We start from the raw sequence: 18,143 nt of genomic DNA on the forward strand, positions 1-18,143 counted from the left end.
CATCTTTCATAAAAATATAGTTGACCTTATATTCTCATTCAGACAAAATCTAACTACACATCAAGAAAATACACTAAGAAAAAAAATTTTTTTTTCATTTTTTAAAAAGTAGGCTCCACACCCGAAATGGAGCCCAATGCACGGCTTGAACTCACAACCCTGAGGTTAAGATCTAAGCTGAGATCAAGAGTCAGATGTTCAACCAACTATGCCACCTAAGCATCCCAAATCTTAAGAAAAATTTTCTAACTTCTACCCTATTCCTTAAAAAATAAAACTATCTCCCCTTCCCCCCAAAAAATCTCCACCCTGATTTTGTAAGAGATAATGTTTAGTTTGGGGAAGTACTAAAAGGTGTGAGAATTTTAAGTAGTCTCAATACTTCTGAATGCCAATTAAGCTCTACTTCAGGAAAATTATAGCTAAATTCAGACTGCCAACATGTTTCAGTTAAAAAAATTAAAGAACCCAAAATGTGTATTAGACGTGGCAGTAGTTTGAAAGCACTACATAAATATCAACTTACGTATCATTATGTATAACCATACTCTACCACCCATACTTGATTCCAAGCAGAGCACATAGATTTTAATAACAAATGGCTAAGAGTAATTCATAAGACTTTCCTTTTCATTATCCACAACATCCAACACATCAAATCCAGCTAATTCTACCTTCAAATATACTTTGAATTTAATAGATCTTCTCTATCCATTCTGCCATCATCTTTATGTCTGAGATAGCTCTGGCCATAGCTTATTTAAAAATAACAAAAAAAGATCATTTACTTTAGACACAGAGAAAACAGTGCACATGTGCACACAGCAGGGAGAAGGAAAGGAAGGCTGGGAGAGAGATTCCCAATCAGACTCTGAGCTGAGCTCAGAGCCTGATGAGAGGTTCAATCCCATGACCCATGATCACAACTGGAGCTGAAACCAAGAGTTAGGCGCATAAACTACAGCACCACCCAGGAGCCCCTAGCTATAGCCTCTTAATCGTTGTCCTTGCTTCTTTTCTTACCAAGTTCTTTATTCTCCATTCCAAAGCTAGATTCCTATTTCAGAACACATTACTCCTTTGCTTAAAGCTCTTTCTCAACACAAGGTCCAAAGCCCCTACTAGGGCTTGCATAATCACTTCTTACCTCAAATTACTAAACTCCAGCCACAACTGCCTCTTGTCTGTTTCTCATAGATGCCAAGTTAGGGTCTTCAATTAGAAGTTTCTTCATGCATAGAATGTCCTTCTCCTAATTTCCCATGGCTGATTCTTATTAACTTCTAAGTCTCAACTTAAATGCTACCTCCTTGGAAAGGACTTCACTGATTACCAAAAGTATGTCACAAACCTCCTATTTCCTTGGTTATTTTCTATGAGTGGGTAAGGAATATTAATTTCTTATATAACATTTTCTTTCTTTTTTTAAGATTTTATTTATTTATTTATTCGTGAGAGACACAGAAAGAGAGGCAGACATAAAGAAAATGGGAGAATCAAGTTCCCTGTGGGGAACCTGATGTGGGACTCCAATGCAGGATCACAGAATCACAACCTGACGCAAAGGCAGGTGCTCAACCACTGAGCCACTCAGGTGCCCCTCATAACATTTTCTTAATCATAATGTTTATTTGCCCTTTTTATTGCCATCTCTTTCATTAGATGATGAATTCCATGAGGTTAAAGGATAAAATCTGATTCGTTCAAAGCAGAGAGTAAGCACCTATGCATAGGGCATGGCATATAATTTGTACTAAAAAATTTGGTGGGGTGCCTGAGTGGCTGTCAGTTAAGTGTCTGCTTCAGCTCAGGTCATGATATCAGGGTCCTGGGATTGAGCCCCATGTTGGGCTCCCTGCACAGTGAGGAGCCTGTTTCTCCCACTCTCTCCATCTGCCACTCACCCCAGCTTGTGCTCTGTCAAATAAATAAATAAAATCTTTTAAAAAAAATTTGGTGAAGGACTGACTAAACCTGCTAAATGGCTCAACAGTTGGCATGGGTGAGGGGAATCAGTTTCTGCATCAATAATCAGTTTTCACCCTTACTTCACAAATTTGTTTCGCCTGTATATCCACCCATTTATCCACCTTCCAAACCATCTATATATTAAGGTGATTTCATTCTTCATGTTTTCTAGACAAAGTCATAAATTACCTTCATCTTAATGCTTGTCTATACTCAAAATTTGGGCTTGGATAATCTATTTAAAGCCTGTCTTCCACATTCAGTTCTCCCTTAAAATATTCTAAAACAGTATCAGAAATATAAACACATTTACATACATATAAATGTATTAAGTTAAGATGTATTAAGATGTACTAGATGTATTAAGATGTAGATGTATTAAGCTGACAAAGCTTAGAAGGAGTACAATAACAAGTCCTGGGAAATTTAATCAACTTATCAATAACGTCAATGAGATAGGATTTAGGTTCTTGGCTTAGACCATGAAGATGAAACAATGTTACAATCAGTACTACTGGACACTAAAGATACTGTTCCTAGTAAAAACACATCATCAAGTCAAAAGAAAAAGTGGGAAAACAGAGAACATATAGAGAAGTCCTATAGGGGTACCTGGGTGTCTCAGTCAGTTAAGCATCTACCTTTGATCCCAGCATCCTAAGATCCAGTCCTCTATCAGACTCCCTGATCAGCTCCTTCTGCCCCTACCCCTGCTCATGCTTTCTCTGTTTCTCTCTCTCAAATAAACACAATCTTTAAAAAAAATAAATTCTACAAAGAAGAAAAAACCCAACACTAATAGAAATATGAATAATGAGTAAGAACAGAAAATTCACAGGAAATATACATAATATTTAAGATAAAATATTCTCTCTTGATCATAATTAGAGAAATATAGAAGTAACCCACATTAGATTTTCATTTTTCAGTATTAACACACTGGCAAAGATTAAAAATTTAATGCCATACCACAATGGCTCCCAGAATGTGGAAACAGGCACATGTACATAGCTGATGAGAATAAAAATTATACCATCTCAATGTAGGACAACTTGGCAATATTTATCAAATGTATAATGTAATTGACCAGAGACCTAGCATTACTTTATGCAGAATTACTTACTGAGATATATTTCACACAATATAAAATTCACCATTTAAAAAATGTAAACTTCAGTGTACTTGAGGGTATTCACTATGTTGTATAACCACCAATACTAAATAATACTTGCATCACCCCAAAGAAATTCCATACCTATTAGCAGTCGGTCTCAATGACCTCCTACCCACAGCCCCTAGCAAGTACTTACTGTCTCTATGGATTTTATTATTTTGGACATTTCATATGAATGTAATCAGACAACAGGTAGTCTTGTGTGTCTAGCTTCTTTCCTTTAGTATAATGTTTTCAAGGTTTATTATCCATGTTGTGGCATTTAACAGTACCTCATTCCATTTATAGCTGACATTTAGGCCTTTTCTACCTTTATGCTCTCGTGAATTACACTGCTATGAACAATTTTGTGTGAACGTGTGACAATCAATTCTCTCCAGTGTATGTCTAGGATTGGTATTATGATAATTCTATATTTAATTATATATTTAACCTTTTAAGGAACTGCCAAATTTATATCCATAGTGGCCTGCAATATATCACATTTCCATGATCTATGTCAAAGGGTTCCAATTTCTTTGTATCCTCATCAATACTTGCCGTCTTTTTAAGTACACCCATCCTATTAGGTATAAAGAGATATGTAATTCCTTTTAATTGATAAATTATATTCTACTGTAACTGATAAATTATATTCTATTGTACAAATATACAACTTGGTTTATGCACTCATCAGATGGTAGACACAAGTGTTTCCACTTTTCAGCTATCATGAATAATGCTGCTAAGAACATCTAAGTACTAACTTTTGTGTGTGGACATGTTTTCATGTCTGGGTACATATTGGGAGTGGAACTGCTCACAGCACATTGTTTTTCCTTTTTTACTACATATTAAAAACAAGTATTGTAATCCTTCTAATTTTGTTCCTATATAAATGAGCACTAAAATTATGTCATTACCTATAGTCAGACACCATAATCTGCTGTGCCTAAAATTGCTCTACTGATTGAATATGCTGTATCAGAGATAAGAGTCTTCATTGTTTGTAATGCAATATATATGAATTTAAAATATAGTACCTTATTAAAAGTGATTAATACCTATCAAGTATTAATAGCTAATAGGGAGGTTTTGGTTCAAGATAGCAATATAGGAGAACCCTAAACTCACCTCATCCCATGGACACACTGAATCTAAAAGCTACATATGGAACCCCCAAACTAGATGAGTGACTTCCTCCCACTGGGTAAAAGAGAAAAAACTCACGTCCAAGTCGGAAGGACAGGCCAAGACACAATCTCACCACAAACCTCACCCCCATCATGGTAACCCATAATGAGGAGGGAACTCACAATCCCAAGCTTCTCCCTGAAGAGCAAAGGGTTTGAACCACACACATCTGACACTCCAACTTTTAACACCTGCACCTGACAGATGACTGCCCAAAACCTCCAGCTTTGAAAATCAAGTAGAGCCTGTGACCACAAGACTCCCAAGACTGGAGTAAACTGAGAAACAGTTCTTAAAGGCTTAATGCAAACTCACCGACCCCAGGGGAGAGTAGAGGCAGCCAACTTAAAAGTGCCCAGACTTTCTGCAAGAGAGACTTACTTGCTTATCTTAAAGGATGGGCCTAAGGGGAAGAAATCTAATTTAATATACATCTGGGGCACCTAATGAAACACTCTCCGAAGATGGAGACCAGCAGGTGCCATCTTTGTACTTTCCCTCTGCCTTGGAAAGGAACTTATATATTCCTTGTCTGGCACCCTGATTTTTTCAACTGCTGCCCAGGAGACACCTAATAGATTGCTTGGCTCTGGTGACCACTGGCACTAGGTCCCACCACAGGACTCTACCACGTGAAGAGAGTTTTTAACCACCTACCAACCACAGGTTGGGAGAGAGACAAGAGGTTGAGGTACCCAGTTCTTCCGTGAAGGAGGTTTCTTTTCTTTTCTTTTTCTTTTTTTTCTTTTCTTTTCTTTTCTTTTCTTTTTTCTTTTCTTTTCTTTTCTTTTCTTTTCTTTCTTCTTTTCTTTTCTCTTTTTTTAAGATTTTATTTATTTACTCATGAGAGACAGAAAGGCAGAGACACAGACAGAGGGAGAAGCAGGCTCCTTGCAGGAGGCCCGATGTGGGACTCAATCCTGGGACTCCGGGATCACACCCTGAGCCAAAGGCAGACGTTCAACCACTGAGTCACCCAGGCATCCCCCTATTAGCTTTTCTTATAGCTGTAGTCAGAGTAACAGGCTTTCAATCACATCTAGGGGTGTCTCAGTGGTTCAGGCACTTGAGTGTCCGTCTCCTGGTTTCAGCTCAGGACACGATCTTAGCTGTGGGATCAAGCCCCACCTTGGGCTCGTGCTCAGCAGATTCTACCTCAATTCCCTCCCCCACAAAAAGGTTTCCCCCACTTATGCTTTCTCTATATATATAATAAACAAAATCTTTAAAAATAAATACCTAAACACATACCTAAGAGCTGACTGTAATCCTCTCAAGAGACCTCAGAGGGCAGGTAATATCTTTAAGTGCTCCCTCTGCCATGCTCCAGACAACCAGTGTCTCCCAGAAGACAGCTTTTATGTATATCTGGTGCCCTAGGTTTTATGACTGCTGTCCAGGGAATACTACTTGATTATCTGGCTCTAGAGCCCACCACGGCTTCTGTTCATGGGTCCAGTGGGACTAATGACAAATGGAGAAACAGTTCTAGGCTGGCTACCACCCCCACAGTAGAATGCAGAGATGGGAGAATGAAACACACCCTTAGTCTTTTTGTGAAAGAGGCCTATTTGCTTGTGTTGAAGATTTAGCCTGAGGGGTAGGCTTCCAGTTTGGCACACATACAAGAATTTAGTTAGGCACTCTCTAGGGAAGGAAGATGGTGCCTTCTAGGGAAGGAAGATGGTGCCTTCCTTTTTTTTTTTTTTTTTTTTTTTTTTTTTTTTTTTTTTTAAGATTTTGTTTATTCCTGAGAGATACAGAGAGAAAGAGGCAGAGACACAGGCAGAGGGAGATGCAGGCTCCATGCAGGGAGCCCGATGTGGGACTCGATCCCGAGTCTCCAGGATCACACCCTGGGCCAAAGGTAGGCGTTAAACTGCTGAGCCACCCAGGGATCCCCAAGATGGTGCCTTCTTTATACTCTCTTGCCCCACCCAGGTTGTTGGTGTTGCTAAGAAAGGAACTTGTGTCTGGTGCCTTGTTTTTGTTCCAGCTACCCAGAGGACACACCCTTTTATGGCTTGGCTCTGATGGCCAGCAGAGCTTGTGTTCATAGATTCAAGGAGGACAGTAGCAAACAAAAAAAATAGTTCTTAAGTGAGGGCTCACCCCACAGCTCAGCACTGAGGAAGTGAACAAAGCCCACGTCCCAGTAATTCCCTAAAAGAGGTACAGTTGCATATTTTAAAAGCTGCTTCGGAGGGTCTGGCTTCCACTCAGCTCAAATCTAGGTGCTGACTGAGACACTGAAAGATCTTGGGCACACCTTTAACTACTGGGAGATACTAAAAACAAAAGAGGCTGCTTGGAAAATCATAAGCTAGGGTAGAGGTAAATGGTAAGTTTCAACACAAGGCCATTTCTTCGAGACTGGGAGAGGTGGCTGTTTTACATAACTCACAGAAAGCAACACAGAGGGGTGCTTGGGTGGCTCACTTGGTTAAGTATCTGCCTTTGGCTCAGATCATGATCCCAGAGTCCTGGGTTGGAACCCTGTGTTGGGCTCCCTGCTCAGCAGGAAGTCTGCTCTTCTTAAGATTTTATTTATTTATTCATGCAACACAGAGAGAGAGAGAGAGAGAGAGAGAGAAGCAGAGACACAGGCAGAGGGAAAAGCAGGCTCCATGCAGGGAGCCCAATGTGGGACTCCATCCTGGGACTCCAGGATCACACCCTGGGCTGAAGGCGGTGCAAAACCCCTGAGCCACCTGGGCTTCCTGGAAGTCTGCTTTTCCCCTCTGTCCCTCCCCCTGCTCATGCTTACACTTGCTTTTTTCTCTCTCTGAAATAAAATCTTTAAAAGATAAGTGATTTACCTCATAAAGAGTACAAGTAATACTCATAGTTACTCACCTAGCTTAGAAGAACTAACGAACACAGTGAGAATTTCAACAGAGACAGAATTTATAATAAAGTACCAAAAGGAAATCACAGAACTGAAGAACACAATAGCTGAAGTGAAACATACATTAGAATGGTTCAAGAGCAGATTTTTTTTTTTGGCCTAATACAATATCAACATCAGATTTAGATGAAACAGAAGAAAGATAGCTTAAAGGACTTATGGGACAACCTCTAGCCATTCAGTATTCATTCCATAGGGCTCCCACAGTAGAAAAGAGACAGAAAGGAGCAGAAAACTTATTTGAAGAAATAATGGCTGAAAGCTATCCTAAGCCGGGGAAGGAAATAGACAATCAGATCCAAAAAAATCACAGAGTTCCAAATAAGAGGAATCTAAAGAGACCCACTGCAGGACACATTTTTTTTTTTCAAGGAGAGAATCTTAAAAGCAGCAAGAAAAAACCAACCTGTTACATACAAAGGAAATCTAGTAAAATTGTCAGCAGATTTTTTTAGCAGAAACTTTGCAGGCCAGAAGACAAGGGCATAGTCAAACTGCTGAATGAAACTGACAACCAAAAATACTCTGAATGCAGAACTGCCTTCAGAATTGAAAGAGTGATCAAGCGTTATCCAGACAAGCAAAAGCAAAAGCATCACCACTGGACTAGCCTTAAGATAAATGTTAAAGGTACTTCTTTAAACTGAAATGAAAGGGTACTAATTAGCAACAAGAAAACAGGAAAGTATAAATCTCACCGGTAAAAGTAAATATGCAGTAAAATTCAGAATAATCTAACGTTGTAAAGGTAGTGGATTAATTACATATTAAGCTAGTATAAAGGTTAAAAGATAGAACTAATAAAAATAACTATAATCAGTAATTTGTTACTAGATACACAAGTTAAAAACATGTAAACTGTTATCAACTTAAAACACTTATAAGGATAAGTTGCTTTATGTAAGCTTCATGATAACTACATAGCAAAACCTATAGTCGATATATAAAAATAAAGAGAAAGGAATCTAACCATACCACTACAAAAATCATCAAATTGCAAAGAAAGAAAATAAGACCCATCTATATGCTACCTACAAGAGACTTGCTTCATAGGGAAGGATACATAGACTAAAGATGAAGGCATGGAAAAAAATATTCCATTGATGTTGGGAACAAAGGCAGAAGGAAATGCATATAAAATTAAATTTTCTTATACCCTGCAGCCCATTGACAAATACTTGAGGACCACATAGTATGACCAGGAAATTTGCAACTGTCTTAATGCTTAATGCTTTGCTAGAGGGAAAAACAACCTAGGCTTGACAAAACCTAGGCCTCCAGCATCCTGTGAGTCTTCGTTAGCATATGAAAGTCCTTTTGGAAACTTCCCTTAATCTTTACTTCCCCCAATTTAAAAATATATTAAGTTGCTCCTCAAAATCTCAGGGCAGAAATAGGGCAACATCTACTTCTGCACACTGGTCCTGTCCCTGGGCTTCCATAAAAACCACCTTGCACCAAAGATGTCTAAGAATTCTTTCTTGACCATAAGTTCTGAACCCCACCTTCAAACCACAACACATGCAAAATGGAAACAGAAAGAAACCTGGGTAGCTATACTTATATAAGACAAAATAGACTTTAAGACAAAGATTTCCATAAGAGACATAGTTATTATATAATGACTAAGGGGTCAATCTAACAGGATATAAAATTTGTAAATATTTATGCACCTAACACAAAGCACATAAACATATAAAGCAAGCATTAACAGACTTAAAGGAAGAAATAGATAATACAATGATATTAGGGGACTTTAATACCCAACTATTATCAAGTAAGCAGATCATCTAGACAGAAACTTAATAAGAAAACATTGGCTTAAACAAGAAATACCAAGTGTTGGTGAGGATGTGGAGATAAAGAATAACACTTTTGTGCACTGTTAGTGGGAATGTTAACTGCTGCAGCCATTATGTAAAACAGTATGGAGATGCCTGAAAAAAATTAAAAATAGAATTTCTATATGATCAAGCAATTCCACTCTGATACTTATCCAAAGGAAACCAAACACTAACTTTTTTTTTTAAGATTTTAATTATTTATTCATGAGAGACAGAGGCACAGACTTAGGCAGAGGGAGAAGCAGGTTCTCTGCAGGAAGCCTGATGCAGGCCACAATTCCAGGATCCACAATTCCGACTTGAGCCAGAGGCAGATGCTCAAACACTGAGCCACCCAGGTGCCCCCTAAACACTAACTTGAAAAGATATCTGCATCCTAGTATTCACTGAAGCATTATTTTACAACAGCCAAGATACGGAAGTAACCTAAGTGTCCACTGCTGGATGAATGGACAAAAAGACAGGATGTGTATATGCACATGCGCGCGCGCGCGCACACACACACACACACACACACACACACAGGAATATTACCAAACCATAATAAAGAAGGGTATCTTGCCATTTGTGACAACTTGTATGGTGGACTTCTGAGGGTATTATGCTAAAGAAAATGAACCAGACAGAGAAAAACAAATACCATTATGATCTCACTTCTGGGAACCTAAAAACACAAAACACAAACACAAACCCAACCAAAATGCTGAATTCTTGAACAGATAGGTGGCTGCCAGGGGTGGCACATAGTGCATGGATGAAATGGTAAAGGGAGTCAAACCGTACGTATTTCCAGTTATTTTATAACTGGAAGTCCTAGAGAATGTAATGTATGGCATAGTAACTATAGTTACCATTTTTTTTATAGTTACCATTTTATATTAATGACAGTTAATATACTGTATATTTGAAAGTTGCTAAGAGAATAGATTTTAAAAGTTCATCACAAGTATAAAATTTGTAATAGTATGGTGATGGATGTTAACCATACTTAACTGCGGTAATAATTTCATAATATACACAAATATAGAGTCATTATGTTCTACATCTGAAACTAATATTATGTTACATGTCAATCATATCTCAATAAAAAAAAAGAAGAGATAGCTATTAGGGATGAGTATTTCATCATCAATTCTATCAAATACTGAAGGAGTTTCAATTTAGGCCTGGAGCTCTGTTTGTATCTTCTCAAAATTAACTGTTCATTTTTTTCACTTTGTAGAGTCTATTATTAAATCTTCAAAATGTCTCATATATGCAAGTTAATTTTTACCTTATAAAATGTAGTATTTAAAAAAAAAAAGAAAGTTACACAATTGCTTGATAAAACCTGCTGTGTTATTATTAAAATATTCTGTGCTGGGGCGCCTGGATGGCTCACTGGTTGGGCATCTGCCTTCAGCTCAGAGCATGATCCTGCAATCCCAGGATGGAGTCCCATATTGGGCTCCCTTCTAGGGGCCTGCTTCTCCCTCTGCCTTTGTCTCTGCTTCTCTCTCTCTCTCTGGGTCTCTCGCGAATAAATAAAATCTTTAAACAATAATAAAATATTCTGTGCTTATATTATTATTTGTTGCATCTAATAATGTTGAAGCGTAATTATTTCTTATTTCATTAATCTTAGCCTATTGGGTTAGAGCAGTAATTTTCAAGACATGGTTCCCTGGACTAGCAGCATTATCATAAAGGGAACTTGTTTGCACTGCAAGTTATTGAGCTTCACACCAGACTTTCTGAATCAGAAACTCTTAGAGCCCAGAAATCTGTATTTTAAGAAGTATCCAGGTGATTCTGATGTAAGTTAGGTTTGAAAGCCACAAGATTAGGGAATATGGAAACAGTAGTAAACAGTAAAAGATCATAACCACAACACAAAGTATCAGAAGTCATCCTTCTGATGAAGAAAGAACAAGTCAATGGGGCACCTGGGTGGGCTTAGTGGTAGACATCTGCCTTTGGCTCAGGTCGTGATCCCAGGGTCCTGGAATCAAGTCCTGCTCCAGTTTCCCCATAGGGAGCCTGCTTCTCCCTCTGCCTATGTCTTTGCCTCTATTTCTCTGTGTCTCCCAAGAGTAAATAAATAAAATATATATTTTTTAAAAAGAAAGTACAAGTCAACAGTAGTTGATAATCTAAGCTCTGTCCCACACTGAATGACACTACTTCACTTTAGGGACAAAAACCAAAGAAATAAAAAAGTAAACGCACATGAATAATATAATTAGAGGGTTCCAATGATTATTGCAATGATAATGGCCAATAAGAGCCATCTGTAAGTGTTTATAAAGAAATTATGAGGGGGCCTGGGTGGCTCAGTAGGTTTAGCATCTGTCTTCAGCTCAGGTCATAATCTTTAGGGTCCTGGGATTGAGCCCCTGGTCAGGTTCCCTGCTGAGCTGATAGTCTGCCTTTCCCTCTCCATCTGCCTCTTCTCCAGCCCAGCTCATGTTCTCTAATGCTCTCTCTACCTTGCTCTCAAGTAAATAAATAAAATTTTTTAAAAAGAGAGAAATTATGCATAATGAATTGTAACCACATTATTATTTTGCTCCCTCAATAAACATTCACTGAATACTACTATAAAACCATACGTTATATGCTAAGAGCTAAAGCTGGGATACATAGGTATTAATAAAAACAGAAGAAATTTTGAAAGGTCAAAGTTTTTAATTGATTTTGTTTGCTGTACTGGAATTCAACACCCAGAAAGATTCTGAAGAAAAGGATATCCTACTAGGAGTCCATATTTGTTATGCATAAGATCACAATAAAACATTAGTTTTTTTTTATCAATTAAGTCCAATTAAATTAATTTCAATGTTTATGTGCCTAAGAGAATATTAGCCCTGATCCTCTAAAACTATTATAAACACACACACACAACACATACATATATACCTAACATATACCATACATGTATACATATATACATAGACATACACACAGAAATATATCTTAACTAAACTGTGAAATGAAAAAAACTCTGAACTAAGAACTGACAAGAATTAATTCTTCTAGAACATAATCAAATTCCTTTTGATTGCCGCTGGAAATTTTATTGCATGGATATCTCCTCTCCTCAACACATTAATTTTTCTAAGTTCTGTGCATCTATTTATGAGAATTTGGTTTACAAACAAGTCCACAATAGATGTTTTATAAATGCTACCCCCATACTTCTTTCTCTTTTTCAGAATGGCATCCCTCTGTCAGTCCACTAATTATCCCCAAAGTCTTGATGTTTTTTCATATTAACAATCAGAAACAGGGCATTACTAAAAACATTTGTGCTCTGTACATCCTTCCTTTTGGCATTGCATAGATTCTTCTGAATATTTAAATACTGAAATTGTAGTAATGTGGAAAAGACCTGCAGGGGGAGTTGTGAGACCCAAGACTAGTTTCATTAATGCCAGCAAGAAACTTGGGTTTTATTTCATTGGACTTCGATAATTTCTCATGAAAAATAGGATGCCAGACAAGATAATCTCTAAGGCTTCTTCTGGGTCTTTGAAATTTTAATTCTAAATTTTGGTGAAGAATTATTTTAGATCCTTAGCAATTGGACCCTTGGATGTAGAAATATATCTTTGGGAAGGAAAGCTCACTAGAGAAAAGTAAGACAAAATAAGAAAAAGCAGCGGACTACAAAAAGATTAACTCAGCTAAAAATACCTCTGGTTCCCCATATTCATCCTGCTGTAACTGCCTTAGAATAAAAATGTCTTCCTGTATACAAGCTTATGTAACAGGATTATTATCTCCTATATGTGTTCTCAATATTAGCCCTTCTAGAATACTGTGTCACAAGTGATGGTTTTTCATACTCCTGGCAGGGACAACGGTAATGAGTAGCTGCTCTTTCACCTTTGTTGTCTTATCACTTCTCTGATCAATTTACAGACACACTTCCGGCTAGAAGGTTGGACCTAGAACTGTCAGCAAGATAATCTAAGAATTGTGTGTTTTTTTTGTTGTTTTAAAAGCTCAACATTGCACACAGTGAGGTATAGCAGACACCTCTTGGGAATTTGCCTGGCTCACAATTTATCTTTCTGGGAAAGGTCTCATTACTGACATTTCTACTCACTTCCATTTTCACATTTGTTTATTTATCAAGAAATAATACTCCTCCTTTAGGCCTGTGTAGAAGCTCCAGTCTCTGGTGAAGGCATCAACTTATAGGGAAAGCTTGTTTTTATTTCAGTTCAGTACAAAATGACTTCTTTCCATTGAGACTAGCTGCCTCTTGCTTTCTTTTATCCACATTATTCTAATAGTTTTTCATACAAAACCAGTAAATGATACCAAGAAAAAAGTAATATTTAACACTTCCTATTTACTTCTTATTAACCATTCATCAAAACCTAGGATTCTGACTATGAAAGTGATAGAACAAGACAAGAGATAGAGAGAAACACTACCTTTCACATAGTATTTTCTATAGCCATTCTATTAATATGCCCTTACAAACCAATTTCTAAAGCACTAATCCAGAACCATTTGTTCAGCCTCCCAACTTCATAAACTATATATACAGAAAGTTTCCTTCAAAACAGTCACTCTCCGGTACTAATCAAAAGAATATCATGTTCTTTTGTAAAAGACCCTATCTTTTAAAGCATATAAATTTTCAAAGAATTCAACATTTCTGTTATTCATCACGTGGTATCTTGTATTTTCTATTATGTTATTTTTCCAACAAAAAGAATCAGAACTGCAACTATTAAAGAATTAGTAACAATACAAGTAACTTCATGCCTAAGAACTGTAGAGCTCTGAAATTTAATCTCTATCTCATTTGGGATGGTCTCCTTTGAATCTTTCTAATGGAAAATTTACATTTAACAAATTAAGAATTTTAGTTAGAAGGGATCCCTGGGTGGCTCAGCGGTTTAGCATCTGCCTTTGGCCCAGGGCGCAATCCTGGAGTCCCGGGATTGAGTCCCACGTCAGGCTCCCAGCATGGGCCTGCTTCTCCCTCCTTCTGTGTCTCTGCCTCTCTCTCTCTCTCTCTATCATAAATAAATAAATCTTTAAAGAAAAAAAAAGAATTTTAGTTAGAGACAGATTGCCATGAATGACAAAAAACTCATATCATTTTAATGGAGGTTAATTTATGTAAGGCTAAGATATATTAACATTTAAAAATATTTTACCTTCAATATTTTAATACTGCATTAATATTTTAAACTTTATGCCCAATTTTCTCTTTCAGTCAAGAATCAGGAGTTAGATTTACATCCAAGTTTTCTGAGACACATAAATAAAGAAACTAGCACTAGATTTATAGACTGACTTACAATTATGAAAACCTTAAGGAAAAATCTTTACAAATGAAAACATTAAGAAAATTAGGATCAAAGGCAAAAGAATTAACTCTAATAATTCTAATAAAATCTTTTAAAAAATCTCACTAATCAGATTAGTAAACATTATGAATTAGAAAGCACTTTATATTATGAACAGAGAAACACTGAAATGAAACAAAAGACAACAGCTTAAACTTACTGGGTTGTCTGTAGAATCATCAGCCAACTGTAAACCAAAATAGTCACGCTCAGTCAAATCAAGATGCTTGAAGACTATATCCAACAGAACTTGCCCCTGATCATGTTTCTAGGAAGAAAAATAAAAGGAAATCAACACTGACAGGCAATACATTCTCAGATTTTTAAGCTCCTGAACTTCTGTCCCCTTCTATTAAATTGCCAACTATTTTCATACCAATGACTTGATTGGGAATAAGACTTCACATGTTACACAGCACTTAAGAAATAGTCTGACTTGGGAGGGCCTAACTCAGTCAGTAGAGTATGCAACTCTTGATCTCTGGGTCGTTAAGTCTGAGCCTCTCTGCCCATTTTTAAAACTGGGTTGATAATATTTGGCTGTTGAGTTCTCTAAGTTCTTTTTACATTCTGAATGCAAATATTTTCTCCCATTTGTAGGTGTCTTGATCATGTAACTTGGATACACAAAAGTTTTAAGTTTTTTGTGAAGCCAAATGTATTCCTTTATTTCTTTTGGTGTCATATCTACAAATTCCTTGCCAAATCCAAGGTCATGTAGAATTATCTATGTATTTTCTTCTAGAAGTTTTACAGTTTTAGCTCTTAACATGTAGTTCTTTCAGCTGTTTGGAGCTTATTTTTACACACAGTAGATATATACCTAGATAGGGGTGCAACATCGTTGTTTTGCATGTGGGTATCCAGTTGTCCAAGCATCATTTGTGGAAGAAACTATTCTCTCCACACTGAATATATCTTGGTAACTTTGTCAAAAGCCTGTTGACCACAGATATATGGATTTGTCTCCAAATGAATGGGTTATTTTCTACTCTAAGTAATCAGTTTTGTTTCCGTCTCCCATTGATCATAGATTTGGTTCTAGGGAATACTACAACGCAGAAATGCTAAGAGGTGCTGATGGAAACAGGCCAAAAAAAGCCTGCTTTCAAGGCTGCCTGGGTGGCTCAATCAGTTAAGCATCTTGACTTTTGATCTCAGGACTCAGGGTTGTGACTTCAAGCCCCATGTTGGGCTCTGAGCTGGGCTCCATGCTGGGCATGGAGCCTACCAAAAAAATTTTTTTAATTTAAAGAATTTAAAAAATAACCCCCCCCCCCAAACAAAAAAGCCTTCTTTCTCTATCCAAATTACCAGAAAATAAAGAGTTTTTTTAAGATTTCATTAATTTATTAGTGAGAGAGAGGAAAAAGAGTATGCATGCACATGGGGGGAAGGGCAGAGAGAGGGGTGTTTAATCTCAAGTAGACTCTGCAACACAGGGCTCAATCTCACGACCCTGAGACCATGAACAGAGCCAGGTGTTCAAAAGTCAGGGGCTTAACCAACTAAGCCACCCAGGCACTGACTCTACTACTGCTAAACCAAATGGAAAAAAACTGAGCCCATCTCCAGTAGTGCCATGGAAATAAAGTAGGGAGCCTAGAGTTCCACGAGCTTCCTGGTACTAGCTGGGAGCCAGTGGAAAGACTATAAAGACAACCAAAAGCAAGTTGGAAGACATAGTTATTCCTTAGTGGTGCTATCAGAAGTGGAGTATACTGTTGAACTTCCACTTCGCTGAATGGGCAACAGGCAGTGTTTGGCTTCCCTCACTAGAGCAGTGACAGCAGAAGGTGAGAAGGAAGCCTAGACTTTCAATAATCACCATCGCACTATAGCAGGTGATATCTCTCTAACAGAAAGGAGAAGGAAGATTTAGAGAGAAGTTAACTAGGAAAAGGGAACAGTTAAATTTTGAAATAAAAGATACCCATGATGAATTGCATGTAAAACTGACCAAAACTAACAGAGCAAAAGGTTTTAAAACTCAACTACAGAGTAGAATACATGCATAACTTTCAGTTAGGTCTCTGGATAACATATACACAAAATAATAATACAAAGGTTCTGGAAACCAAATTAGAACTACAACCCAGAAAAGCAGGTCAGGACCTATATGCTACCAAGGTGACTCCCTGAAATAAAGAAGATTGAGTATGATCCAGAGTCTCACAAAATATTGCCCAAAATATCAAAAATGCCACCTAAAATCACTTGTCATACAAAGAACCAATATAATTTCAACTACAATGACAAAAACCAATTCAACAGATGCCAACATGGACATGACTCAGATGTTGGAATTCTCTGATGAGGATTTTGAAGCAGCCATCATAAGAACATTTCAATGAGCCATTAATGAATGAAGTTTGTTTTTTAAAAGAAGAAAAATTGTTAATTAGAATATTTCTGCATGGATGCCTGGGTGGCTCAGCAGTTGAGCGCCTGCCTTCAGCTCAGGGCGTGATCCTTGAGTCCCGGGATCAAGTCCCACATTGGGCTTCCTACATGGAGCCTGCTTCTCTCTCTGCGCTTACAGGTGTCTGCCTCTCTCTGTGTCTCTCTCATGAATAAATAAAATCTTAAAAAAAAAAAAAAAGAATTGAAAATTCTAAAAAAACAAAAAAGAATATTTTTACAAAGAAATATGAGACATAAAAGAACCAAAAGAAAATTATATTACTGAAAAATATAGTATAGAAATAAAAACTGACTTAATATACTCAGTGGGAAAATGAAGATGAGAAAGAAAAGAATCCATGAATTTCAAGACAGATGAATAAAAATTACCTAACCAAAAAAAGTAGACTGAAAAGAAGAAAATAACCAGACCTTCGGAGACATGTGAAGCAATGAAAAAAGATACAATAGTCTTGTCCCTAGAGGCCCTAAAAGAGAAGAGAAAGAGTTTCAGGATAACAAAATATTTATGTAGCTAAAACTGTCACCAATTTGGCAAGAAGTAAAAACATAAATTCAAGAATCCAAGTGAATCTAAACAAATACACCCCAAGACATTCATAATCAAAGTCTTGAAAAACAAAAGAAAAAAAAGAGGGATGCCTGGGTAGCTCAGCTGGTTGGGCGTCTGACACTTGGGTTCTGGCTCTAGTTGTTACCTCAGGTCATGTAACCAAGCCCAACCTGGGGCTCTGCACCTAGTGCAGAGTCTGCTTGTCCTTTACACTGCTACTCCCCGTACTTGCACACTCACTCTCTCAAATATATAATCTTAAAAAAATAAAGGGAAAAATCTTAAAAGCAACTAGAAAAAGAATTTGACATTTGCCTATAGGGTATGACAATTCAAATTAGAATAGATATAAGGAAACTGTACATAATATTTTCCAGGTGCTACTAGAAAAGAACTATCCACACTGTCCCTCTCAATATAAGAGAATATATATATAGGAGTGAAGGGTAAATAATAACTTTCTCAGAAAAAGGAAAATTTAAGAGAATTTATAACCAATAGATCATCACTATAGGATACCTAAAAGAAGTTCTCCAGCCAGAAAGGAAACAATAACATGAAGAAATTTAGAAAAACAAAAGATCAACCCAGTGGGAGAAACTGGGAAAAAATATAAAAGCCTAAGCTTCTTTGTAGGATTAAATTATATTTGACGGTTAAAAGCAAACATTTTAAGTCTATCTGGCATGCTGCCCAATGTATGTAGAGAAAGAAATTAAGTATAAAGGGGGTGGGGGGTAAAGGGCCC

The 18,143-nt window shown here is 37.2% G+C and overlaps 1 protein-coding gene across 14 annotated transcripts in view; it reads right to left on the reverse strand.

Moving 5' to 3' along the window:
- PTPN4 (protein tyrosine phosphatase non-receptor type 4) overlaps positions 1-18,143 on the reverse strand; it is a 206,884-nt gene that overhangs the window by 105,877 nt on the left and 82,864 nt on the right. For 12 of the 14 annotated variants that reach the window (XM_025429215.3, XM_025429221.3, XM_025429268.3 and 9 more), the window contains one exon: positions 14,579-14,686. In XM_025429215.3, the coding sequence (XP_025285000.1) occupies positions 14,579-14,686 (108 nt within the window). Of the gene's footprint in view, positions 1-14,578; positions 14,687-17,253; positions 17,281-18,143 lie in introns of those variants that run through there. The other 2 variants (XM_035702382.2, XM_035702381.2) reach the window with 1 other exon arrangement.

The sequence above is a fragment of the Canis lupus genome, chromosome 19 (genome assembly GCF_003254725.2).
Source record: "Canis lupus dingo isolate Sandy chromosome 19, ASM325472v2, whole genome shotgun sequence".
Taxonomy (NCBI): Eukaryota; Metazoa; Chordata; class Mammalia; order Carnivora; family Canidae; genus Canis; species Canis lupus.